General features: G+C 39.2%; 1 protein-coding gene across 31 annotated transcripts in view; it reads right to left on the bottom strand.

Annotated features, from left to right (window-relative positions):
* Positions 1 to 26,324, bottom strand: part of inpp4b (inositol polyphosphate-4-phosphatase type II B) — a 405,814-nt gene that overhangs the window by 15,116 nt on the left and 364,374 nt on the right. For 29 of the 31 annotated variants that reach the window (XM_073906014.1, XM_073906011.1, XM_073906058.1 and 26 more), the window contains 7 exons: positions 23,946 to 24,136; positions 20,983 to 21,106; positions 16,700 to 16,826; positions 13,884 to 14,024; positions 11,242 to 11,339; positions 7,982 to 8,094; positions 1,296 to 1,450 (listed from right to left, as the gene is read on the bottom strand). In XM_073906014.1, coding sequence (XP_073762115.1) covers positions 1,296 to 1,450; positions 7,982 to 8,094; positions 11,242 to 11,339; positions 13,884 to 14,024; positions 16,700 to 16,826; positions 20,983 to 21,106; positions 23,946 to 24,136 — 949 coding nt within the window. Of the gene's footprint in view, positions 1 to 1,295; positions 1,451 to 7,981; positions 8,095 to 11,241; positions 11,340 to 13,883; positions 14,337 to 15,845; positions 16,827 to 20,982; positions 21,107 to 23,945; positions 24,137 to 26,324 lie in introns of all 31 variants that reach the window. The other 2 variants (XR_012382279.1, XR_012382281.1) reach the window with 2 other exon arrangements.

Raw genomic sequence — 26,324 nt, 5'->3', positions numbered from 1 at the left:
TCACTATAAATAACCCCAGTCTTAAATCCAAAACTATCTTCATCTGGAAGAAACCGCCCTTCCTTCCCTTCTCCTTTTCACCTAGATTTTGCGGCAGAGGCCCAGTGGTTAGCACTGTTGCCCCACTGTAAGAACACCACCGGCTCTGGTACTTACTGGACCGGTTGGAGTTTCTGTGTGGAGTTTGCATGTTCTCCCTGTATCCACATGGGTTTCCCCCTACCGTCCAAATATATGTGTCATATGTAAACAGACTAAGCCAAATGGGCACTATTGTCTGGCTCCCAGTATGAGTATTTTTTCTTCTCAAAGGAGTTGACCTTAGCCACTTGAGCTGGGGAGTTTTTGAGATCTACCTGAGCTCAATCTCCCCTCTCGCCCTGCAAACAGGAGGGAGCCCAGGGCTCGTGGATTCCTTGAGCTCAGAGGTTTCTCTTGGGACAGCATGCCAAACAAGCTTATTGTAAATGAACAGAAGTGTGAACTCTTGAAATATATGTTTATGCCATATAATAAAGAACAATAATAAAAAAAAAATAATCAAAATGTTTTTTCCAGCAATAAAAACTGTTCTCAGCATTCATAATAAAAAACGAATATTTTGTGAGCATTAAATCATCACAAGATTGATTTCTGAAGGATCGTGTGACACTGAAGCCTGGAAAGGTTATGAAAGCTTTGAATCATAGGAATACATTACATTTAAAAATATTCACTTAGACGACTATCTTTAAATTTAAAATAATATTTCACAATTTTCCTGATGTTATATGAAACAAATGCAGCCTTAGAGGACACAAGAGAATTTACAAACCTGACCTGCGGTCTATAAACTGAAAGAAATATTTAAAGTGATAGTTAACCTAAAAGATTATTTTAATTTAATTTAATTTAATTTAATTTAATTTAATTATGTCATCATTTTCACACCCTTTACTTGTTTCAACTCATTAAAAGTTTCTTTCTTCTGTTTCAGATGTACTGAAAACTTCCTCAAAACCTGTAACCATTGACTTCCTTTGTTTTTCCTACTATTGAAGTCAGCAGTTACAGGTTTTCAGCTTTATTCAAAATATCTCCTTTTGAGTTCAATAGAAGAAAGAAACTCATAAAGATTTATAACCACTTGAGGATGAGTAAATAATAAACAAATTGTCATTTTGGGGTGAACAGTCCCTTTAAATGGCTTTCATCTGTGAAAAACCCAGTCTGACCAGATGCACTTGTATAGTGAAGGGTTTAAGTTGAATGTACTTATGCATGCTGGAGGAATGATGGATGTGGACTCCTCTTACCTCCTCATGCAGTCCAAAGCGCGCACAAAGTAGTCTTTATTGAGCTGATGCTCGTCCCGCAGCAGACAGCACTGCTCCAGCGTCACCGACATTGACGTCCGGTCTTTGGCACTTTTACAGCTGGTGAAGCGGATACCATTCATCCGTCGACAGATCTGACAACACACACAGACAGACCATTGAGTACACTTTCTCTTTCTCAATATGGTGTTTAGAGTTTGAGCTCATGCCCTTGCATAAATGAATCATGCTTTTTTATGATTATATTGGGCTCACTGGGCGCATTGACTTCTATTTGTACAACTGCATTTACTACCCTGACGAAAATGAAATTTTTTTGTTAAAAGTAAAATTATAGTACTCATTTTTAATTTTTTTTTAAACTCAGGTTTATTCTGATTACGTACCTCTATATATATTTCTTGAGAGCGCCAAATATATCCCAGAAGGTACTTTTTTTTTGTAGTTTTTATTTTTACAAATCCACCAGAGGGCGCTGTGCATGCTTTTTAAGATTTTGAATTTCTCTCGTGAGTTCCATTCATGCCTGCAGTTCTCTTGTATATCCACCAGAGGCTGCTGTTGCTGACGGACTGAATGACTGACTGACCGACCAACCAATCCGACCAAACTTTTACTTTATTTATTTTAGTTTGTATGGCCTCCGTGATTTTTAATGAAGGCATTAAAAATCATGAATAAAAAATGATGAATTTATGTGTCAGAATTCAATCATTGTGGACAAATTGGCTTTTTACGTAAAAGTTTTATTAGTTTTTCTTTAACAGAAAACACTGTAAAAAATACTATATACTATTATAACATAATACAGCAACAAAAGTACTGTCAGTCTGTTATCAACATATTTTAAAAGTCATGTTAATTTAACTTAACATGTCAGTATTCATTTGTTATGCCAGTGCTTGAACTATGAAATTAATTTCACCTAAAAATTACCATTTCAAGAAAACAAATAGGGTTAAAATATATTAAACAAGTCTGTAAAATAAACTATTAAAAGTCCTGATAAGCACCAGTCTTTTGATAGTAAGTATTGTATTGTCGTCTTTCAGGTTGTATTTCAGCTTTAAAAGCTTTTGAAATAAATAAATAAAAAACAAAGCAGCTGCTCGTCATCGCGACAGCAATAAGATCCCATGCACGGCTAAACACTTTCACTCCAAAACGGTGGAATCGCAGGGCTGTTGCTGGGCGCTGCTGTTGCAATGGAACGTTCTATTGAGTGTCGCCACTTGGTGATTCTTTGCTCTTTGAGTCTGCTGACATATGCAGTAAGCCACTAAACAAACCAGTAACAGTGCACTGAAAAAATTATTCAAAGATGATTCATTGGATTTAAAAAAAATTTTTACCTTAAGTGGTTGTAAACAATTTATTTGGGCTGAATTTAAACAAACAAATTAAGTTGAACGTTATTAAACTTAATTTGAATGTTTAAATTCAACACAAATAAATTGTTTGCAACAGTTCTGCATGCAACGCTTTTTTCAGTGAGAAGAGCCGTCCATACAGAGGTAATCGGTCAGCTGGTAGCAGCAAAAGTAACAGCTTCATACCGCCCTGTAGCGTTCGTTTTAAAGACGAAATGCAGCCATATGTTCGTCTGGTTACACTGAAAAAAATTATTCAAAGATGATTCCTTGGGTTTACTGTTTTTTTTTTTTTTTTTACGTTAAGTGGTTGTAAATGATTTATTTGGGCTGAATTTAAACAAAAAAATTTAAGTTGAACATTATTAAATTAAATTTGTTTAAATTCAACACAAATAAATTGTTTGCAACAGTTCTGCATGCAACACTTTTTTCAGTGTACATAATTCACGATCTCCAGAAATGTATATAGGGCTACATTTTCTAAATGAGACTGCTTTGGAAAATAACCCATGTTTTTTTTAACAGTAAAATTGTAATAACTATGTTATTTGGCGCATTGACTTCTATTTGTATTACTACAGGTACTACGCTTAAGAAATTTAGCCATGTTTTTATTTAATAGTAAAATTGTAATAACCATGTTTTTGGTACATTGCCTTGCATTGACTTCCACTGGTATACCTGCAGTCTTGCAACACTAAGCACAATTTTACTGTAGTTACTGTAGTAAAACTGTGGTTATAAAAATGGAAGTCAATATACCAAAAACATGTTTACTACAATTTTCCTCTAAAAACATGGTCATTTTTGTGTGGATGTACTGGTATATTGAATATACACAGTAAAATATATCTGTACATTAACAACTGTCCTTATGTGATTCATGTTTTCCCCTAGTACATTTAGGCTAGTGCATTGCATTATGGGGGCTTGATCTTTCCTTCAACACCTTTTAATGTTAAAAAGTAAACAAAAGAAGTACTTTCATTGACATTTATCAGAAGTTTGAAGTAATATATTGTCTGGGTTGGTGTTTTATATTATGTTACAAAACCTGCCAGTCCATTTTCTCTTATTTTATATACTTAAGTCTTTATATATTATTACTTATGCAGTGTTTCATTCATTCATTCACTTTCTTTTTGGCTTAGTCCCTTTATTAATCTGGAGTCGCCACAGCGGAATGAATCGCCACCTTATCTAGCATATGTTTTTTTACAGAGCGGATGCCCTTCCAGCTGCAACCCATCACTGGGAAACATCCATACACACTCATTCACACACACACACTCGTACACTACAGACAATTTTGTTTTCCCAATTCCCCTATACCACATGTCTTTGGACTGCGGGGGAAACTGGAGCACCCGGAGGAAACGCACGCGAACGCAGGGACAACATGCAAACTCCACACAGAAACCCCAACTGAACCAGCCGAGGCTCGAACCAGCGACCTTCTTGCTGTGAGGTGAACGTGCTACTCACTCTTATGCAGTGTTTCAAATGACTTAAATTTACTAAAAGTACTAAAATGTCAGTAAGTCTCTTTGTTAAGCTGCAGAGTTTAATTTCCACATCAAAAGTCAACAGATCAGAGATCAACATCCCATAATGCAGTTCACAACCACAAATACATGAAAAGAAAAACAGTGAATCATGAAATATGGAAGCTATTCATTAGCGGATATTATTACACTGTACTGCACATACTGCCAAACAAAATACACAGTGAGTTTCCTCTCGGACCCGGGGTTTTTAAAAGAATGTGTGATTGTTATAATAATGTCTCTGATGTCCAATTCATTCATGGGAGGAAGTGTGTTTTCTGGTTTGTTCAGTCAGTTATAATACAAAGGGGAGACGTTTCCATTTAGTACTGGATTTAATAAAAGGAAAAAGGCCGGAAGTGAATGTTTGCTGATTCTTCAATATTTTTAGCTGAAATTGTTGTTATATAATGAAAGTCAGCAATGGCTGTCGGCACTTTGAGAGTCAAAAAAAAAAAAAACTATCAGTCTGCCAAAAACTGAGCATTTATTAATTAATAACATTCATTCAATCATTTTATTTCGGCTTAGTCCCTTTTTTATCAGAGGTGTCCACAGCGGAATGAACCACTAACTATTCCAGCATATGTTTTACGCAGTGAATGTCTTTGCAGCCGCAACCCAGTACTGGCAAACACCCATACACACTCATTCACACACACACACACACACACACACTCATACACTACAGACAATTTTATTTACCCAGTTCACCTAGAGCGGATGTGTTTGGGCTGAGGGGGAAACCGGAGCACCCGAAGGAAACCAACACCAACACGGGGAGAACAAGCAAACTCCACACAGAAATGCCAACTGGCCCAGCCGGGTCTCGAACCAGTGATGTTCTTGCTGTAAAGCAACAGTGCTAACCACTGAGCCATTGTGCTACCTCATTTTTTAAATATTCCATACAAATTTTGTCTCATTTAATAGATTTCCCTCATATTTGTATAAAAAGGAACTATTAGTAATATTATTGGTACTATTAATACTATTAGTAATATAGTATTTAGTGCCTAGAAAGTTGTCATGTAGGCTTACTATATCCCAAATGTTCTGAAGCCATTCTGTAGTTTAATGTGAAGCACAGATGAATATTCAAGTGCTTAAATTCAAGTGCCTGTCAATCATTCTCCATTCATTCACAATTCAAACTGCATGTCACGCTCATGACAACATATGAAACTCTCTCCAAGATTATTTGTTCCTGTAATCATAAGTAATCAGTGGAGAAATGCATTTTGTTTTGCACTAAATGGGTATATTTTGACCTGCAACATAAAGCTTCTCAATCATGTTGCGCTGTGTCTGTTATCAGCAGATCGCATTCGCAACACTGGAGGAGAGAGGATTATTACCTGCTCTTCACACACAAAGTAGGCCTACCTGAAACTTTAAATTAGAGAGGGTCAATAATATATTGAACAGATCCAAAAAACGCACTGATTTCTACCCTTTGTGTTGCTCGGTTTTAAAAGTGTTCGTATACTGGAGGGCTGCGCACTGTGTCTCACTGACGGGCTGTGCAGACGCGACATGCGCCACTCCATAAGATTATTCTCACAATAAGTTTCTGTTCTCTCATTCTTCCGAATGAATTTATTCTTCCCAGGAGAATACTTTAAGTGCAAATTAGTTGATTAAATTAATAAAAGTGAAACTGACGGGCACAGATGGATTGTCATTAACAGAAAATCATTTAGCCTAAAATAGACTACTCTGAAACTGTGAATATTCATTCACTCATTCATTCATTTTCTGCCGCTTTTCCGGGGCCGGGTCGCGGGGGCAGCAATCTTAGAAGAAAACCCCAGACTTCCCTCTTTCCAGACAGAGGGGAGTCTGGGGTTCTCTCCTAAGACTGCTGCCCCCGCAAACCGGCCCAGGAAAAGCGGCAGAAAATGAATGAATGAATGAATATTCACAGTTTTAGAGTAGTCTATTTATATATATATTGGACAGATCATAAACGCACTGATTACTAAGTCTTGGTCCTATTACTAATTACTGGTCCTAACCTTCGACCACCACCTGTTCCACAATGCACCCCTGCAGGTGGTGGGCCTGCGGGAGGATGGTCCCACGTCGCTCCTACGGGCTAAGTCCGGCCTGATTCCGTGGCTCCAGGGTGGGGCCCCGGCTGGGCCATACCAGGCGACGTCACAGTCTTTGATGTCACTAAACTCATAAGGGGTTTTTGAACCGTGCTTAGTCTGACCTGTCACCTAAGACATGTTTGCCTTGGGAGACCCTACCAGGGGCATTAACCCCTGACAACATAGCTCTTAGGATTACTCAGGCACTAAAACCCCTTCACCACGATAAGGTGGCGGTTCATGGAGGAGCTTTCAGAGTAGCCTGTGAATATTTTACTGTCATTTTATTAAATTAATAGTTTATTGAACAGACCTGTTTGTCAGTTTGTGCACTGAAGCATATAAGCAGACCTTGTTTTGAACTCCACCTCAAATATTCTTGTTTATTTTGTGGATAACTGACTAACAAAAATACACTGAAATAACCAACAATATATACCAAGCAAAATTCGCTTAAAAAAATAATTTGTCAGACAAAAAAATAATTGTTCAGACATGCTTTTAGTTTCTCTGTCTCACTCCCGATGAGTTTAGACGAGGGATTATTAAGTAAAACTGGCCTCAGACGGTTTAGTTTAGTCTAGCTATATGTAGGCTTAGCTAAAAGGCAGGTTATTTTACCAACTATTAGAGTCAATAGTGGTAGCCTATTGCAGATTTCAAAGAAAAATCTTTATATTAAAAAAAGGAAACATAAGCTGGACCATAGCAGATCATATCAATGTCATAACGAATGCTCCAATAATGCAGCCCATAGTTTATAGTAAGCATCATGTTTTAAGTGCCGTCTGTCATGTATAGTTCTATGGGGCTGTTATTTGTACTAAAGAATATATGTTATTTGAGTTTATCAACAGAACTACAGAAACTGTATTATGTTAAAAAGAAACACAAAAAAAAAACAAACAAAAAAATGGCACAGTATCGGGATTGCATTTGTATCGGTCGATACTCAGAATTTTGATATCGGTTCCAAAAAAATTGTATCGGTGCATTCATTCATTCATTTTCTTGTTGGCTTAGTCCCTTTATTAATCCGGGGTCGCCACAGCGGAATGAACCACCAACTTATCCAGCACATTTTTGCGCAGCGTATGCCCTTCTAGCCGCAAACCATCTCGGGGAAACATCCACACAGACACACACACTCATACGCTGCGGACAATTTAGCCTACCCAATTCACCTGTGCCGCATGTCTTTGGACTGTGGGAGAAACCGGAGCGCCCGGAGGAAACCCACGCGAACGCAGGGAGAACATGCAAACTCCACACAGAAACAGTAACTGAGCCTAGGTTCGAACCATCGACCTAGTGACCTTCTTGCTGTGAGGCGACAACAATACCTACTGCGCCACCGCATCGCTGGCGTATCGGTGCATCCCTAATAGTAATTGAATTGAGCACCGTGATTATTATCCCCCAGCCGATTTGAGTTCAAGACCCCTGCTTTAATGCATGCAGAATAATAAGATGGATGTTCTGCTCAAACGTGAATGCCCAGAGGACAAACAAACGACTAAAAAGCGAACATTCTGAACTTTGATGACAATGTTAATTCATCACACTGATCCTGCAAGCATTTTGCAAATGCGAGGTTGTGAAAGATCTTGCACACACACACTTCCTGCACAGACTCCTCAAACTCTCACCGTTCCTGCAAGCCACAATATCTCCACGTTCTTCCTCTTCTTGGTCACTACATTCTGTCCGAGCGTTTCCAGCAGCTCCTTAATGTCCGTCTGCGTCTGAAAACTCGGCAGACCTTTTGAACAGAAGACAGAAGAGAGAAACACTTGACATGTCATGCATTTGCGGCTTAGGCCTTGTTTTGTCTCTGTATAGACGAGTACTAAAGATCAGATGGGAAAAAGTCTAGGGACATTTTTTCTGATAAACAGGGAGATGGATGGAAGACAAGATGTGACATGCTGAGATGCAGTTTGGCATTCGTCTGCTGGGATCATTCATCATCTGAAGCCGTCACGCTCTGCAGACGTGATTGACATATCAGAGAAACAAATTCCTGCACTCGAATCCTTGAAATATGAGGCGATATGCTCAGCATTAAACACTGAGAAGGAGACGCATGCGGACGTGTTGCATGAATAAAAAAGAGGGCTAAAGAACGAAATCCTGCAATTGTAGAAGTCGCATATGCATTTGTAATTTGGAGTCTGTATGTCTTTTAAAAATGTTTTTAAAAGTCCTGTGTAGGATTGCTTTACATGACACAGAATACACTACGACACAACTTGATTCTAGTTGATTTAATATTCATTTGGCATCAGAAGTGGCTTGGTCCCACTTTATATTAAGTGTCCCTAACTACTATGTACTTACATCAAAAAAATAAATACAATGTACTTACTGTGTTTATAATGTATTTGAGAACACTTGTGGTGCTCTTGAGTTGGGATAGGGGTTGGGTTATGGACAGGTTTGGTGGTGTGGGTAGGTTTCAGGGTGGGTTAAGGTGTAAGGGATGGTCAACAGTGTATTTACAAATGTAATTACAAAAGTTAATTACAGATGTAGTTACATACAGGTATTTAATCAAGCATAAGTACACAGTAAATACATGTCTTTACACAATAAGTACATTGTAACAAACTATTAATTACTATGTAAGAACATATTAGTTAAGGCCACTTAATATAAAGTGCGACCAGTGGCTTTTATAAAAGGTAAAGGCCTCTAGATTACACTTATTTTACCTAAATTAAATATGATCATGCCTTGATTTTTAATTATTTTATTAGGACAGTAAGGTCTGACCTTGTTTAGACAAAAGTCTTGTCACTTAACAGAAATAATGTCCAGTATAGAATATAAAGTCCTGCTGCAGTGGAAACAAATAATATTGTGTCTGACTCCATCATGAGCTTTGAGGACTGCATCCATACATCTCTGCACTGACTCAAATCACTGATTAATAAAGTCATCTGGAATAGCAAAGAAAGCGTTCCTGCAGGACTCACAGAGGTAATCAAGCTTCTTTGGATTCATCTTCAATGCCTCCATCTTACTTCAGACATGCTCAATAATGTTCATGTCTGGTGACTGGACTGGCCAATCTTGGAGCACTTTCACCTTTTTTGCTCTCAGGAGCTTTGACGTGGAGGCTAAAGTATTAGGAGGAGCGCTATCCTGCTGAAGAACTTGCCCTCTCCTGTGGTTTGTAATGTAATGGGCAGCACAAATGTCTTGATACCTCAGGCTGTTGATGTTGCCATCCACTCTGCAGATCTCTCACACGCCCCCATACTGAATGTAACCCCAAACCATGATTTTTCCTTCACCAAGCTTGACTGATTTTCTTGAGAATCTTGGGTACATGCGAGTTCCAGTATGTCTGCAGTATTTGTGGAAATTGGGATGCAGTTAAACAAATCTACCTTCTGCCACTTTTCCAAATGATCAACTAGAAGTCAAGTTATTATTTGTTACTCTTACAACTGGGATCCACATCTTTAAATGTCACTTTAAGCTGTATAGAAGTGTCTAGAAAAATATCTAGTCGAATATTATTTACTGTCATCATGGCAAAGATAAAATAAATCAGTTATTAGAGATGAGTTATTAAATCTATTATGTTTAGAAATGTGTTGAAAAAACCTTCTCTCCATTAAACAGAAATTAGGGAAAAAAGTAAAGGGGGAGGCTAATATTTCTGACTTCATCTGTATATATATATTGTTTGGATAGCAACAGTTAAAATGAATGAAATGTTATTTTCAACTGAACTAAAATAGTTATTTGAACAAATATTTAAATCCAGATTACTAGAGAAGTCTTGTTTTCAAAAAAAAAAAAAAACTAAAGGTTAAATAGATTCATGCTTCAAATGAGAAAAAAAGCCACTGTGCAAAAAATACTGGCAATTGTAACGAAAATTTTCACTTGTTTTATGCACGACTTCACTTTCAAGAGTTCACAGTTAGCTGATGATTAATTATAAAAGCTTGTTTGGCAGGCTGTCCCGGGAAAGAGCCCTGAGCTCATGAGATTCTCGAGCCCAGGGCTCCCTCCTGTTGCAAGGCGGGAGGGGAGTTTGAGCTCAGGTAGATCTCGAGAACTCCCCTGCTGTAGTAACCAATAAACAGTAAGTGACTGCTCTTGAAGATAACTACATACTAGAAGCATATCTATGGTGCCAATTTAGATTATTCAATTAACTTAATTGCATGTTTTTAGGCGGTGGGAGAAAACCGGGGAACCCGGGGGAAACCCACGTGAGCACGGGGAGAAGTGCAAACTCCACACAGAAATGTCTGCTGGTTTGGTAAAGCCTGGAACCAGAGACATTCTTGCTGTGAGGCAACAGTGCTACCCACTGGGCCACCGTGTCTCCCATCTAAGAAGGAGGAGTAGGGGTGGAAGGGGGGATTCTTTAAAACAAATATAGCAGTGGAATGAAACCCAGGGTATTTATAGTAGTTTAGGAGTCATCTGATTGGAGCGTAGTGAATTGGATAATGCGGATCCAGCTGCTAGCAATCATCAGCACGTGATCCTCTCGAAATTTGTTTATACATAAACTTGACTTAACTAAACCATTGACTTAAAAAAATAAACAAGCTCGTTTTGTTTCTCAAGTGTGCTTAATCCTGCTCCATTTCAAACCGGCTAAACTTATTTGTTATTTAACTATATATGGAAAAGTAAACATGCTTGTTGATTATGAAGAAATGTATTTTCTTTGAAGAATTGTTTTAAGTGTATGATATTCTGTAAGTAAATGTACTTTGACTTATATTTGTATTGGGAAAAAAATATACCTGCAATAGACAACACCAAGTTCAGCTCATTTCTCAATAAACCATTTCCGATGTTCCTCAGTTGCATGTCATTTTGGCTCAAAAAAGCACCTTCTTAACATGCTATAAATCACACAGAGTGCGGCACTTACATTCCGACGGCAGCGTGTTGCTCAGCGATTTATAGTAACCTTCTAGAATCTCAAAGTTTTTCTGGTTTATTCTCTCCTGTAAAGAAATGTCACCAAACCTGAGAGAAAACACAGAGAGAGAGAAAGTGTATGAGCTCAGACATTCACCACGGCTTATGGGATTGAGTTTCAAGTGTTTCACTGAGTATGTGTACACAGACACCAATACTTAATAAGATTAAGACAATACTCTGATTGCTAGTCCTTCATGTAAACAGCGATTTTTAATGACCTTAATCAGAGTTCATAATCATATTAACCAGATATGGGATTATGCCATGTGGAGTATTCCTATTTTAGATGCATCATTGAAGTGCAGGACAGACATGTAAAAACCTTAATCAGACTGCTACCGTTTTGTAGTACTTCTCACTACATTTTGCAACAGGACGGACACACGGCAGTTGTCAGGCGTTTGACAACCAACACATGAGAATGGCTTCGAGCAAAAGAGCATATTTTTGGTGCGAGCGAGAAACGATGACTATGCTGAGAATTCTGAAAGAAATTGACATGATGAAGTACCTCAGAGCTTGTCACAAAAGCACAGATGAGAAGTTAATGTCAGAAATGTCAGAAATTGTATTTGAGCACTGTAAAAAGTTAAATTACCTTGGGCCAAATTATCCCATAAAGTATACTTGACTTAAAACAGCCTTTTCAGTCATTCATTTATTTTCTTGTAGGCTTAGTCCCTTTATTAATCTGAGGTCGCCACAGTAGAATGAACTGCCAACTTATCCAGCAAGTTTTTACACAGCGGATGCCCTTCCAGCCACAACCCATCTCTGGGAAACATCCACACACACACACATTCACACACACTCATACATTACGGACAATTTAGCCTACCCAATTCGCCTGTACCACATGTCTTTGGACTGTGGGGGAAACCGGAGCACCCGGAGGAAACCCACACGAAAGCAGGGAGAACATGCAAACTGAACACACAGAAACCCCAACTGAGCCGAGGCTTGAACCAGTGACCCAGCGACCTTCTTGCTGTGAGGCTACAGCACTACCTACTGCGCCACTGCCTCACCCTTTTCAGTCAACTTAAAAAAATTTTGGCACAACTTCAACCACTAGAGCTTAATAAACTGAAAATTTCTTTGCAGCAGGTTGCTTTAAATATTTACGTTAACTCAACTTTTTATTTTTTATAATGTAAGAAACAAACTGCAGTTGAACTTAAACACCGAGATCCTCACTTTGGGAACCACTGCAACTCTCGCATGGTCGCCGCCGGTCAGTACCTGGATGGGAGACCACATGGGAAAGCTAGGTTGCTGCCGGAAGTGGTGTTAGTGAGGCCAGCAGGGGGTGCCCAACCTGCGGTCTGTGTGGGTCCTAATGCCCCAGTATAGTGACAGGGACGCTATACTGCTCAGTGAGCGCCGTCTTTCGGATGAGACGTTAAACCGAGATCCCGACTCTCTGTGGTCGTTAAAAAATCCTAGGATGTCCTTCGAAAAGAGTAGGGGTTTAACCCCGGCATCCTGGCCAAATCTGCCCACTGGCCTTTGTCTATCATGGTCTTCTAACCATCCCCATATTCCAATTGGCTTCATTGCTGTCTCCTCTCCACCAATCAGCTGGTGTGTGGTGTGCGGTCTGGCGCAAAATGGCTGCAGTCGCGTCATCCAGGTGGATGCTGCACACTGGTGGTGGATGAGGAGATCCCCCCCATTGTGTGTAAAGCGCTTTGAGTGCCCAGAAAAGTGCTATATAAATGTAAGGAATTATTATTATTATTATTATTATTATTATTATTATTAACCCACACAAACACTTTGGATTTATGAAATTATTTACGAATTATGAAAACAAAAACTTCAGCACTCTTACTTCTCTGAGCACAAACATGCTATTTTCTATAACTAGCACTTGTTGTGTGTATTGCCTCTTCTTGTTGAATCACTGAATGTCTCCTCACTTGTAAGTCGCTTTGGACAGAAGTGTCTGCTAATTCAGGGGTTCCCAAACTTTTCAGCCCGCAACCCCCAAAATAACAATGCCAGTGACTCGCGACCCACAATATCCTCTGAGGTATTTATGAATACAGTAATCTTGCATGCAATGGCGCACACACACCAATAGACCTAATTATTCATCTTTTAATTTTGTGAATGTATGTCAGTGCTGTAAATGGGCCAGAAAGTTTGACCTGGTGTTATAAAGTCAATCTGCTGCATCTGACACAGTTGTCTTTAATATAATGTAATTACCCCAGGGGGCGCAATCCAATAGAACTAGTAACTATAAGCTACTATAGTAACTATATAGTATATAGTAACTATAAACGAATATTTTTTCTTTTCAGTAGGTTATGGATAAAATATGGCAATTCTTAAAAATAAATAGATTTTTGGAAACCACCAGACAATTATAAACCCACCCACCCCCGGCCCCCCTCATTGTCCGGCGACCCCTTCGGGGTCCTGACCCCCACTTTGAGAACCTCTGTGCTAAAAGACTAAATGTAAATCACATATGATGCCATGACGAACACAAACTGTTAGCATTGCTTGAAACTAGCATCGAATGGTGACGTAATGACGTTAATTGAGCTATGTACTATAACATGTAAAGACCATCTGTACCTCTCAGCGATGGTCTGTTGTTCGTTGATGCCCACATTGAAGAGCACAGGGATGACGTGTAGCAGCTTGCCCTGGCGCAGCTCATCCGGCAGCGTCTGGAAGGCATCATGTGGCAGAGGCACCTCCACAGTGTAACGGTCTCTGCCATTAAAACAGGTCACATTTCCACACAGCATCAATACTATCACGCACAGGTTCACACAGTAGCTGCTTTTCTGTTGATACTCGTTTTAGACTGCATGCATATCAGCAATTAGGACTGTCCAAAAGGAAATCTGGCAGACGATCAATTGTCTATGAAATAATTGTGATTATGTGGTTAATTGTGTGTTGTGATGCTTTGGTGATTAATGTTGGATGCTTTCATGATTAAGTGTGCATTTTGTTGCTTTGATGAAAAACTGTTTGGTAGCTCTCCAGAAATGTATATAGGGGTACATAATCAGAATGAGCCTGGGATGACCAAAACACCTAATTAATCGTAATTAGGTGTTTTGGTCATCCCAGGCTCATTCTGATTATGTACCCCTATATACATTTCTGGAGAGCGCCCAATACATCCCAGGAGGATTTTTTTTTTGCAGTTTTTGTAAATCCACCAGAGGGCGCTGTGTATACTTTTTCATATCTCATATTTCTATAGTAAGTGCCATTCACGCCTGGTCCTGTAAATCCACCAGAGGCCGCTGTCAACTGGCTGAACGACCAATCGTCTGACGCACCCTCCTCCTTCCGTAAACCCAACCGTCAGTGTTTTCAAAAGCAATCCAGAAAGAGAAAAGCCCTTGCTGCAGCCTGATTTTTAGATTTTCAGATTTTACCACATTCTCACCCTGTTATTTACTTGTTTATTTTATCTTTTGCCCTTTGTTTTTGTCTTACCTGGGGGCTGTTCCATAAACCAAGTTTAGAGAAAAAGCCAGGCTTATTTTGGTAAGTTAGGTTTATTAATGGCGGATTCTGTGTCATAAATGAAATTTACGATAGTTACTCAGTTACTCTGGCAACTTATGCTGGGAAACTAGCAACACAGGCTGTTGAAATGATTGCGTCAGTGCCAGTAGGCTTGTGGGCATGATGGCACTTTACACATCCTCAGATTGAGTCCTGACTTGTAGACGTTTTTGGACTGTCTGCTTCCCTTTCTCTCTGTGCTTTCTGTCAAGTGATAAATGATAAAGACAAAATTACTGAGAGTTAACCTGCCGCAGACCAGGCTAGTTTCCAACCCAGGCGCCTTCTGAAAAAGTAGTCCCATGGACGTTTCTGGAGACAGCGAATTATGTAGCCGGAGGTACGCATGTCTGCATTTTTTTTTTAAATGAACGCTACAGGGGGGTATGACGCCATTCCTTTGACAGCTTTCCTGCTGCAACCAGTTTGATCTGTTAGCTCGTCATGTACGTCGGCGGACATGAGACGCAAAGAGGAGTTGACCACTATGACGATGGCTTCAAGTCCAAGGAAGAGCGGTTCCAGAAATCAGGTAAGACAAAAACAAAATCCAAAAAATAAAATAAACAAGTCAAAAACAGGGTGTGAATGTGGTCAAATCCGAAAACGTGGTAAAAATGAGACGAGGGCTTTTCTTTGTCTGGACGGCTTTTGTAAATCATCAGTAGGGTTTAGGGAATTGAGCGGGTGGGCTGGTAAATCGATAAAATTGGTTGGGTTTAGGAAAGGAGGAGGGTGGGTCAGTCGATTGGTCGGTCGGCCAGTCAGTCATTCAGACAGTCAGTCAGACAGACAGTCAGTCAACAGCTGCCTCTGGTGGGTTTACGTGAGAACAGCAGGCGTGAATGGAACTCGCGAGAGAAATTTGAGATTTGAAAAAGAGCACACAGTGGCCTCTCATAGATTCGCGAAAACAAATACTGCAAAAACTGCAAAAAAAAACATACCTCCAGGAACAAATTTCACGGTCTCCAGAAACGTCCATAGGACTACATTTTCTGAATGAGCCTGGGTTGGAAACTAGCCTGGTCTGGGGCAGGTTAACTCTCAGTAATTTTGTCTTTACTATTCATCACAGAAAAGACTTGACAGAAAGCACTGAGAGAGAGAAAGGGAAGCAGACAGTCCCAAAACGTCTACAAGTCAGGACACAATCTGAGGATGTGTAAAGTGCCATCATGCCCACAAGCCTACTAGCACTGACGCAATCATTTCAACACTCTCTGACACGGTTCATGACTGTAGGAGACCTGTTTAAGAACACACATATGCATTCAAACTCATTAACTATCTTTGTGTGTGTGTTTGTGTGTGTGCACCTGTTTATGTGGTTTATGAGGACACAAAATTGTATAATGACATGGGTGACCTAGTTGTACTCTATTAAGGAGGTTTACGAGGACATGTCTTGACATTCAGATGTCTTTCAGATTGAGAATTTGATGCTATGGGTGGGTGTAAGGTTGGGTTATGCTGTAAGAGATGGGCAACATTGTGATGACAATTGCAATTACAGAACTTAACTATAGATGCAATAACATGCAAATAATTAAATATATAAGTACAATGTATGTGAGTGAGTGCACCTGTTTATGTGGTTTATAAGGATACAAAATTGTATAATGACCTAGTTGTACTCTATTAAGGAGGTTTACGAGGACATGTCTTGACATTCAGATGTCCTCGTAATTTAAAATGCTTTAATTTAACAAGATTTTTTTGACATTCAGAATCTGCTGTGTTGGTTGGGTTAGGAGGTAGGGGTACTTATATAAGACCATATAAGGATAAAATACATGACGCCTATGGAGACTCCTTGTAAACTACACGTACGAGTACATGTGTGTGTGTGTGTGTCTCACCGTCTACCGCTGATGATGGGCGTCAGACTGGCTGAATCCTCAGAAAGCGCCTCTGTGATCCTGAACGTCACTCTGGTCAGATCTGAGATGCCCACCTCCATGTCCTCCAGCATGCCAATCTCTTCACCTGAGACACACACACATTGCTCTTACTACAGTATACACACAACATACAGTATGTTGACATGACATTTGAGTCCTCGCTCCCTCATCCTTCCCGAATCGTGACAAAAACAGGTTATTAAAAACAGATAAAATAACAGACCCCCCCAAACAACAGCTAAACAGATGTGTTTTCAGTCTTGACTTGAATGTCCCTAATGTTGGAGCACAACTGATCACTTCAAAAAGCTGATTCCAGCAGCTAGGGGTGTAGTAGCTGAAAGCCGATTCATATATTAGGTAATTATTTAAATGAACTGTTGTTATCATCTGTTCATACATACATAATCATTTTAAAGAGCCCATATTATACATGAAATAGGGTCATATCTTGGTTGTAAGGGTCTCCAACAACAGTCTAATATGCATGCAAGGTCAAAAAACACTTTCATGGTCTTATAATCTGCATTTATTTTTACCTAATTATCCCAGCGACTCCTGTATGAATCGTTCAGGGATTCATTTGTTCCCAAACCCCTCCTTAGCACGAAGCTAATCTGCGCTGATTGGACCAATGACAGCCCGTTGCGATTGGTCGACTGCCTTCAGTCAGAGAGTAAAATGCACAACAGCTAATCAGCAATATAAAAGTAATCACAGTTCATACACACTCGATAGTGTAGGCGTGGATTTTAGCTGCCAGTGGGTCAATGTAAATACAGACGATGGACTTGAAAATTTAGACGATTAACTATTTTATTGAGCAAAAACTCCAAAAACTGTCGAGGAGATATCCAAGCTTGTCTCACTCTGCTCTTTTCACAGACACAAACACACACACACACACACACACACACACACAATGCCATCGTTCGCGCACACAAACACAAAAACACACACAGAACTTCAGGCGACAACGCGCGCGCGCACACACACAAACACACACACATACCTCTGGACGACAGCGCACGCACACACACACTACCCTCTTCCACGGAGCTCCGTAAACAAAGCAGCACGCGTCGCGTGACTTTGCACGCGATAATAGAATATAGCCAGTTAACCTGATACAGTACACGCGGTTACAAGTAACAAATCACAACTAAATACATTTGCAAGCTAGAGTCAACGAGGCAACAACTTTAATCGCACGTACTTACACTTGAGAAATGGAGGAAGAAACCCATCCTGACGTCCATCAGTAAGTTACTCTTTACTGATCCTTCCTTTAACAAGCGCAGATGATGTATTCTTTGTAGCATGTAGTTTGCAGTAGTTTCCAGTAGTTTCCAACTGCTTGGTTATAATGCTGAGGTTTCAACTTTGGGTAGACCCTCGATAATATCCATCTGCAGTGTGACTTCAATCGACCGGCATGTTTGTGTGCGTGTGTTTGTGGGTGTGTGTGTGTGTGTGACTGGGTTTCTGCGTCAGAGGGCGGGGCCCTCAGAAATCTCCCGGGTTTGCGCGTGCACGTAAAATAACTTGGTTTCGTTCGTACGTCATGGCGAAACACCTAATGACTCGGTATCAAGGCGACTCGTTTGAAGCACTATGAGTCGACTCTTTTATAGATGAATCAACCGTTTTAAACACTGTATTCTTACAGATTTAAGCCTTAGCTGGATACTTCACTTCACTTAGAGCTGTGTTACACACTAGATGAAGGGGAATTTTCAAAAACCCATAATATGGGCTCTTTAAACATTTGTAATAATTATTCTAACATATCTTTTGTTTACATTGCACTAAAAGCCATTTTACAGCTTGAGATGTCTTCTACTGGGCTTCGCTCCGCTTGCGTGCGCATATTCGCAAAAAAGTCGCGATTGTGAATGGCCCGCTGCTATAGTTAATCCAGCGTGTGTGTGTATTAGTCTTGGTGTATAAGCTCGGAACTTTAAACTCGCCCACAGGTGGCATAAGTTTTAGTTACAACAGTTTCGTTCCATGCAACAAAAACGTGGCGTTGAGAAGCCTTTAATATTATTTAAGCATGATGAATTAAATAATAGTGAAATCAGCAAATTGTTGAGATATCAGTGAATTGTACAAATAGACTTTTCTACAAATACATCTAAATGTTTTCGGCTGCTCATGCCACTCGCTTATTGTCAGGTGACTCACACTCTGCACAGCCTTCAATTGCAGCTTGTGCTGTATTGAACAGATGCACGTCACTTCATAACTACAGCGACCGTTTTTCGACTGAACTAAATTTATTTTCTATGGTCACACCACCCTGTTTGAAGGGCCAGAACAAATTGCCAAATTAAAAGTTAAGCCTAAAAGCATCCCAGCCTAAATACCGACATGAACAGTATTTGAACAGGAATGGTGATTCTGGAACATGCTGTGCTCCAGCACAATAATGTCATTCCATCATCAGCTCTATGTTGATTGAATAATCTGCTTCTGTCACAATCACTTCCCCATGAGTCATTCTCACTTACACTCATACACACACACACACACACACACTTCATTACACAAAAACAACAGCCTCAGGTCTCCACACTGAGCCAAGTTCAGGCCGGGTTGCGTCTGACAGTAAGCTGATATTTGTGCCGCTGGTTCAGTGTTTGTTTTAGAGTCAAGTTGCTCTGGGAACATTAGTAAGAGTAATGATGCAACGCATTTCAAATGTGACACGACCAGATTCATCTTGTTCATATATAATGAAGCAATCAAACCCAAGCCAAGACTCCAGGGGCAAGTGAAAGGTTACAGCATGAACTGTAGTTTTGACAGTAAAATCAACCTGCAGCGAGTGTGAAAATACTAAAGTTCAGCTCTGATGGATCTGGTTTATAGCAGAAACTACTGAGCTGTTAAAGTGGTAAATAAAGTCACATTAACACTTGTGAATTAGTTTTTGGCTGATTATAATCCATTACAAACTAAAGGATTCAAGGTAAACCAATGGTAAATCTTCTGACAGCTACAGTATATTACCTTTTCAAATCTTCATTATCATTAGATCTATGATTGTTTATCATGCTTTTGTAAGCTCACAGTAAATACTGTAACAGTGGAATTAGCCGTTATGTAAGTGCATGATAAAAATAGACAGTAAGACATTAGACAAATATAGAGTATTTACAGTAGTTGAAGTCAGAATTATTAGCCCCCACTGTTTATTTTTCCTCCAATTTCTGTTTAATGGAGAAATATATATATATATTTTTTACATTTCTAATCATAATAGTTTTAATAACTCGTTTCTAATAACTTATATTTTCTTAGACATGGTCAAGAAGATCTGCTGCAGCTCAAACCGAGCATCAGAATGAGGAAGGAAGGGGATTTAAATGACTTTGAATGTAGCGTGGTTGTTGGTGCCATACGGGCTGGTCTGAGTTTTTCAGAAACTGCTGATCTCCTGGAGTCAATAATTTGGGGTCAGTTATTATAACTGTGTAGTTATGCCTTGAGTTGTGTGTTTTGTGTGGTAGTATTGTGTAGGGTTTCACACTGTTACATCTGTACATAGTTCTGTATTTTATGCTGTAATGAAAATCAATAATGATATTTAAATAATAACAAAAGTGTTATAATAGAAATAACCGTGATAAATTGGGTCTTTATAATCATCATATGATATTTCCATACCGCTAAATCTCTTTTATATACCGCTCCATTCAATCAAAGTCATGCCACTTTCAAGAGGAATTATTTGAAGAGTTCTTGTGATATTTTATTACTCTTTCCTACATTATAGCGAATAATCACCCTGCTGAAAAATCCAGCTTAAACCAGCCTAGGCTGGTTGGCTGGTTTTAGCTGATTAACCAGGCTGTCTTTAGAGGGATTTTAACCATTTCCAGGCTGGTTTCCAGCCATTTCCAGCCTGGTCTTAGCTGATCAGGCTGGAAAGTGACCAGCTAAACCATCTAAAACCAGCCTGACCAGCCTGGTTTAAGCTGGACATAGCTGGTTTCGGCTGGACTCCCAGCTTGGCTAGGCTGGTCAAGCTGGTTTTAGCTGGTCATCTCCCAGCCTGACCAGCTAAGTGGCCAAAACCCCTCTAAAACCAGGCTGGTCGACCAGCTAAAACCAGCCAACCAGCCTAGGCTGGTTTAAGCTGGATTTTTCAGTAGGGCAGTGGTGTGACAAATGTGAGATGTGTGAAGAATGTTTGGTCGTGTTAATAGCGTAGTGTGTGTTATGGAGAAACTCACTGTACGTGCTGAGGAGACTCTCAAACTGAGCCACCAGGCCGACTGCATGCAGCTGTCTGAGAAAACCTTTATCCTCTAAACCAGCGTACAACCGCATGACGAATCCACACGCCAGCGCCGTCAGCTGCAACACACACACACACACACACACGCTGTTACATAATGTTAAGACAATTCCTGAGGTCAGTCTGGATAATGTTTTAACAACTCGACGATCTTACAGTATAAAACAACATAAGAAAGACATAAAGTGACTGATCTAGATGGTTTCCATCTTTTATCCACATGCAGTTGATTAAAACACTTGATTAAAGATCAGCCAACTATCCTATTAAGTCACTTTATATAATGCAGACTGTTTCAAAAGAGCTACACAGCAATACACGAGTTTCAGCCAACACAGCTCATTGGATAATGTGCATCAGCCTGCATGTTTGTGAAACTGCAAACCAAAATGTCCTTTAACAGCAGTTTCTGGGTAAAATGAACACTAGGGGGCAGTATGACGACAACAATGTTTGTTCCTTTTCCAACTAATGATATTTGCGGGAACATAATCGACAAATAAAAGATTATTCTTTGTGCAGTTCTTTGTAAACACCACAAAAAAATCAGATTTTAATAATTTATAATCTCCATATGGACAACTTTGTTTGGATTTTGTCTTAAAGTTTGCCCGTAGCCCACTTTATACAGCGTTACAGTGCTCAACATATATGAGTACACCCCTCACAAATCTCTCATTTAAAATGATATTTTCTAAAGGAAGCTCTGCAATATTATATTTGTGCATATACATTAGATTAGTCAGTACTGAAGCCAAATCTGGAGCCAATTTAACTAAATAACTGATAACAGTCCAAAATGAGTACAGCCAAATTTATGTTATGGAAAAATATTAAATAAAAATGTAAAAGGAGCAAAATTTAGGAGAAACAAAAAATGTATCAATTTTTGTTGAAATGTAGTTGTTTGTAATATTTTGTCCAATATTTCGCATAAAGGCGACACAGTGGCGCAGTAGGTAGTGCTGTCGCCTCATAGCAAGAAGGTCGCTGGTTCGAGCCTTGGCGTTTCTTTGTGGAGTTTGCATGTTCTCCCTGTGTTCGTGTGGGTTTCCTCCGTGTGCTCCAGTTTCCCTCATAGTCCAAAGACATGCGGTACAGGTGAATTGGGTAGGCTAAATTGTCCATAGTGTATGAGTGTGTGTGTATGAGTGTGTGTGGACTGTATGGATGTTTCCCAGAGATGGGTTGCGGCTAGAAGGGCATCTGCTGCATAAAAATGTGCTGGATAAGTTGGCGGTTCATTCCGTTATGGCGACCCCAGATTAATAAAGGGACTAAGCCGAAATAGAAAATGAATGAATTTGGCATAAATTAAATGTACTATTTCTCTATTTCTAAAGATGTTCTGTGACTACAATATTACTTCAATAAATATATCCGTTTAATAAAACTGTTTTGTTCAAATGCACCAAAATATGACCTATATTCACTGAGAAATGGATAAAAATATTCATTAGCAAAATGGAGTGTGCTCATTTATGTTGAGCACTGTATATTTGAGCTGTAGAGTTTTTGATTTTGTTTCCGATTCCACAAAACAGGTAAAAGCAATGTAAAATCTATATTGCAGTAATGTAATTTTCCCTTACGTTTGCTTTTGACAGTACTATTGGTTGATTTTAGGTCAGTGGTTCACTAGCCAATCTTTACAACAAGCCTTCTCGTGAATGTGTGAAACATGCAACAAAATGTACCCTAATTAATGCATTTCTGATGCAGATATGTAGATAGCACCCTCTAGTGGATTTGCAATCTGAAATGTGCAATGAAAGGTACTAGACGCTGTTTTAAACTGTTTCACGTTTCTTACAAAAATGTATTCTGAGGGCTGTTTTCAGCTGTTACACATTTCAGATTCGCAAAAATGTAGACAGTGTCCTCTTGTGGATTTGTCATCTGAAATGTGCAACAAAACATACTTGACGCAACATATTTTACGTTTCTCACATAAATGTATCTCAAGGGTTGTTTTCAACTATAACTCATTTTAAACTTGCAAAAATGCAGAGAGCGCCCTCTAGTGGATTTGTCATCTGAAATGTGCAACAAAATGCACCATAAGCAACATATTTTGTCACTCACAGAAATGTGCTACGATTGCTATGTTCAGCTATTACGCATTTCAGATTCACAAAAATGCAGAGAGCACCCTGTAGTGGATTTTTCACCTGAAATGTGCAACCGAATGTACCTGAAACAACACATTTTACGCTTCTCATAAAAATGTATCCTGAGGGCTGTTTTCAGTTGTAACGCATTTCACATTTGCAAAAATGTAGACAGCGCCCTCTAGTGGATTTGTCATCTGAAATGTGCAACAAACATATCTGAAGCCATATATTTTATGTTTCTTACATAAATGTATCCTGAGGGCTGTTTTCAGCTATAACGCATTTCAGATTCACAAAAATGTAGACAGCGCCCTCTAGTGGATTTGTCATCTGAAATGTGCAAGGAAATGTACCTAAAGCAACATGTTTTACGTTTGTCACATAAATGTATCCAGAGGGCTGTTTTCAGTTATGAAGCAGCTCTACAGAGGAATAGTGCCATTATCAGCTCAATGTTGTTCAGTTTGGTTCAATGACAGCCAAGGTTGCAATCGATCCAGATATTACCTCTGCAAATGTCCACCAAATATAAAGTCGCCTCAAGGCAAACTTAAAGTTAGAAGGCTTCAGTTCAGTAAACTGCAGTGGGGTTTTCAGGGAGTCACAAAACAAGCTGCTGTTTTTTCTTAAGGACATGCACAGATGAATTGCTCACCATAAAACTAGCAATGTGAGCTAACAAAATCATTATGGCTAGTTTTGATTTCATGAGTACTTTAAATAACAGTTTCATGCAATGAACACCCTCAGTGTGAAAATCTTGTTTTTCTTCTGTGAGACTTACAGCTTGGCTGAAAACGGTGTCTCGTCTCTGCTGGAGCTGCAGACCCTGTGCCGTGCTGCACGCCGCCTCCTGGAGCAGCACAAAGATGACGGAGTGTCTGGCTCTCTCTGCCACATCCAGCACACACTCCTTCAGCGATTGCACCAGGACCCCAAGCTGATCCCGCCAGTCCACCACATCCATGGGGCGATCTGAGGAAAAAACATTCAATTTAAGTTTACTTGTATTAGGGCTGCACAATATATCGAGCGCCGGTTTCACCCACAGTCCAAACACATGCGCTATAGGTGAATTGGATAAGCTAAATTGTCCGTAGTGTATGAGTGTGTGTGAATCAGAGTGTGTATGGGTGTTTCCCAGTACTGAGTTGTATTTTTCAAGATAGTAGTATTCAGATTAAAGTGACAATTATAGACTTAACTAGGTTAATTAGGTTAATTAGGCAAGCCATTGTATAACAGTGGTTTGTTTTGTAGACAATCTGAACATAATATTTCTTAAGGGGGCTAAAAATATTGACCTTAAAATGGTTTTTAAAAAATTTAAAAACTGCTTTCATGCTAGCCAAAATAAAACAAATTAGACTTTCTCCACAAGAAAAAATACTATAGGAAATGATGTGAAAAATTTCTGAATCTGTTTAACATCATTTGGGAAATGTTAATGTTAAATGACTAATAATGGCGACTTCAACTGTATATGCTTGTAATTTGTTATAATTTATGCAGACGCACTTTATAGAAAGAGACTTAATCATCCCAATCATCCCATCCCGAGTGTATTTGTGTATTGCTTAAGATTTCATTCATGATGCCCTCGAAAAAATATCACTTCTGTACCTCCATTTCTCAGAAACCAGCCATCCCAAAAGGCAATTCAGACAGAAACTGGGTTTCCTTCAGAACACAGATGTTCAGTATTAAAGAGTGAATAATATGAGACTGCTGAGTGGTTTTAAGAATACTACTGGGATGATTTGTTTTCTAGGCCCAAATCCAAAATGGATCATTTTAGGCATCTGCCTTCATCGTAGTAGTAAATGGTGAGTACAAGCTTATGTGCTTATTCCAGCTGGGGTCAGTCCCAGCTGGACCAGCTCTGTGTGGAGTTTGCATGTTCTCCTCATGTTGGCAAGGGTTTCCTCCTGGTGCTCCGGTTTACCTCACAGTCCGAACAGGTGAATGGGATAAACTAAATTGGCTGTAGTGTATGTGTGTGTGTAAACGAGTGGGCATTCGCTGCATAAAACATTCATTCTGTTCATTCTAAACTTTGATAAACAAGGGACTAAGATGAAGGAAAATGAAATATATAGTACGCATTTTGATTTGTTTTAAAGTGACAGTTGCTGAAAATGCACCAACTTTCTCAAAATGTAAATATGTTTTCCTATCTGACACCTTCTTACATTTCTGACTGATTATCTAAATACAATCCAAACTGTTTGCTAATCTCTTCTAGCGCTGGACTATTAGAATTTCACTCTGTAAATCTTGACTGCAGCACTGCGCAAGACGTTTGGCCAGTGGAGATATGGTCGTGCCCAACTGAGACTGATTTCTCTCGAGGTTTTTTAATTCTTCATTTTCCCCAATTGTTGAAGTTTTTTCCTCGCCACTGGCTTGCATAGTTCGGGATCTGTAGAGCTGCGCATCAATGGATCGCTCTTCAGTGTTTGGACTCTCAGCAGTGAATAATAAACCACACTGAACTGAGCTTAAACTCTGAGAACTGAACTACACTATTTCAATTTACAATGATCTTCAATGTGAAGCTGCTTTGACACAATCTACAATGTAAAAGCTCTATACAAATAAAGGTGAACTGAAAATTGAATTGAATGCAATCTGGCGGCACCTCTTTTAGTCACTATGCTCCAAAAATTGGGAATTGTCTCCTAAATGTCCTAAATTTTCTCCTAAAAATCCCCCAGCATTCATGTTTTTAAAAAGCGTGTTAAGATGCACCATTTTGAAATAGCATATGAGTAAAACAGTATGTGAAGTGTACGCATTTTATTTTTATTATGTAGGTTTATGTATATATGCATGTATGTATGATGTGTGCATGTATGCACATGTAAGGACTATTGTGTGTATGTGATTGTGTAGATATATGCATATACAGTTGAAGTCAGAATTATTCGCCCCTCTTTGATTTTTATTTTTCTTTTTTCAATATTTCCCAAATGATGTTTAACAGAGCAAGTAGATTTTCACAGTATGTCTGATAATATTTTTCTTCTGGAGAAAGTCTTATTTGCTTTATTTCGGCTAGGATAAAAGAAGCTGTTAATTTTTTAAAGAACATTTTAAGATCAATATTATTAGCCCCTTTCAGCTATCTATTTTTTTCGATAGTCTACAGAACAAACCATTA

This window comes from Danio rerio, chromosome 1 (assembly GCF_049306965.1).
Source record: "Danio rerio strain Tuebingen ecotype United States chromosome 1, GRCz12tu, whole genome shotgun sequence".
NCBI lineage: Eukaryota > Metazoa > Chordata > Actinopteri > Cypriniformes > Danionidae > Danio > Danio rerio.
Note: the sequence above shows the minus strand (reverse complement) of the source record. Positions and strands in the feature narration are given on the sequence as shown.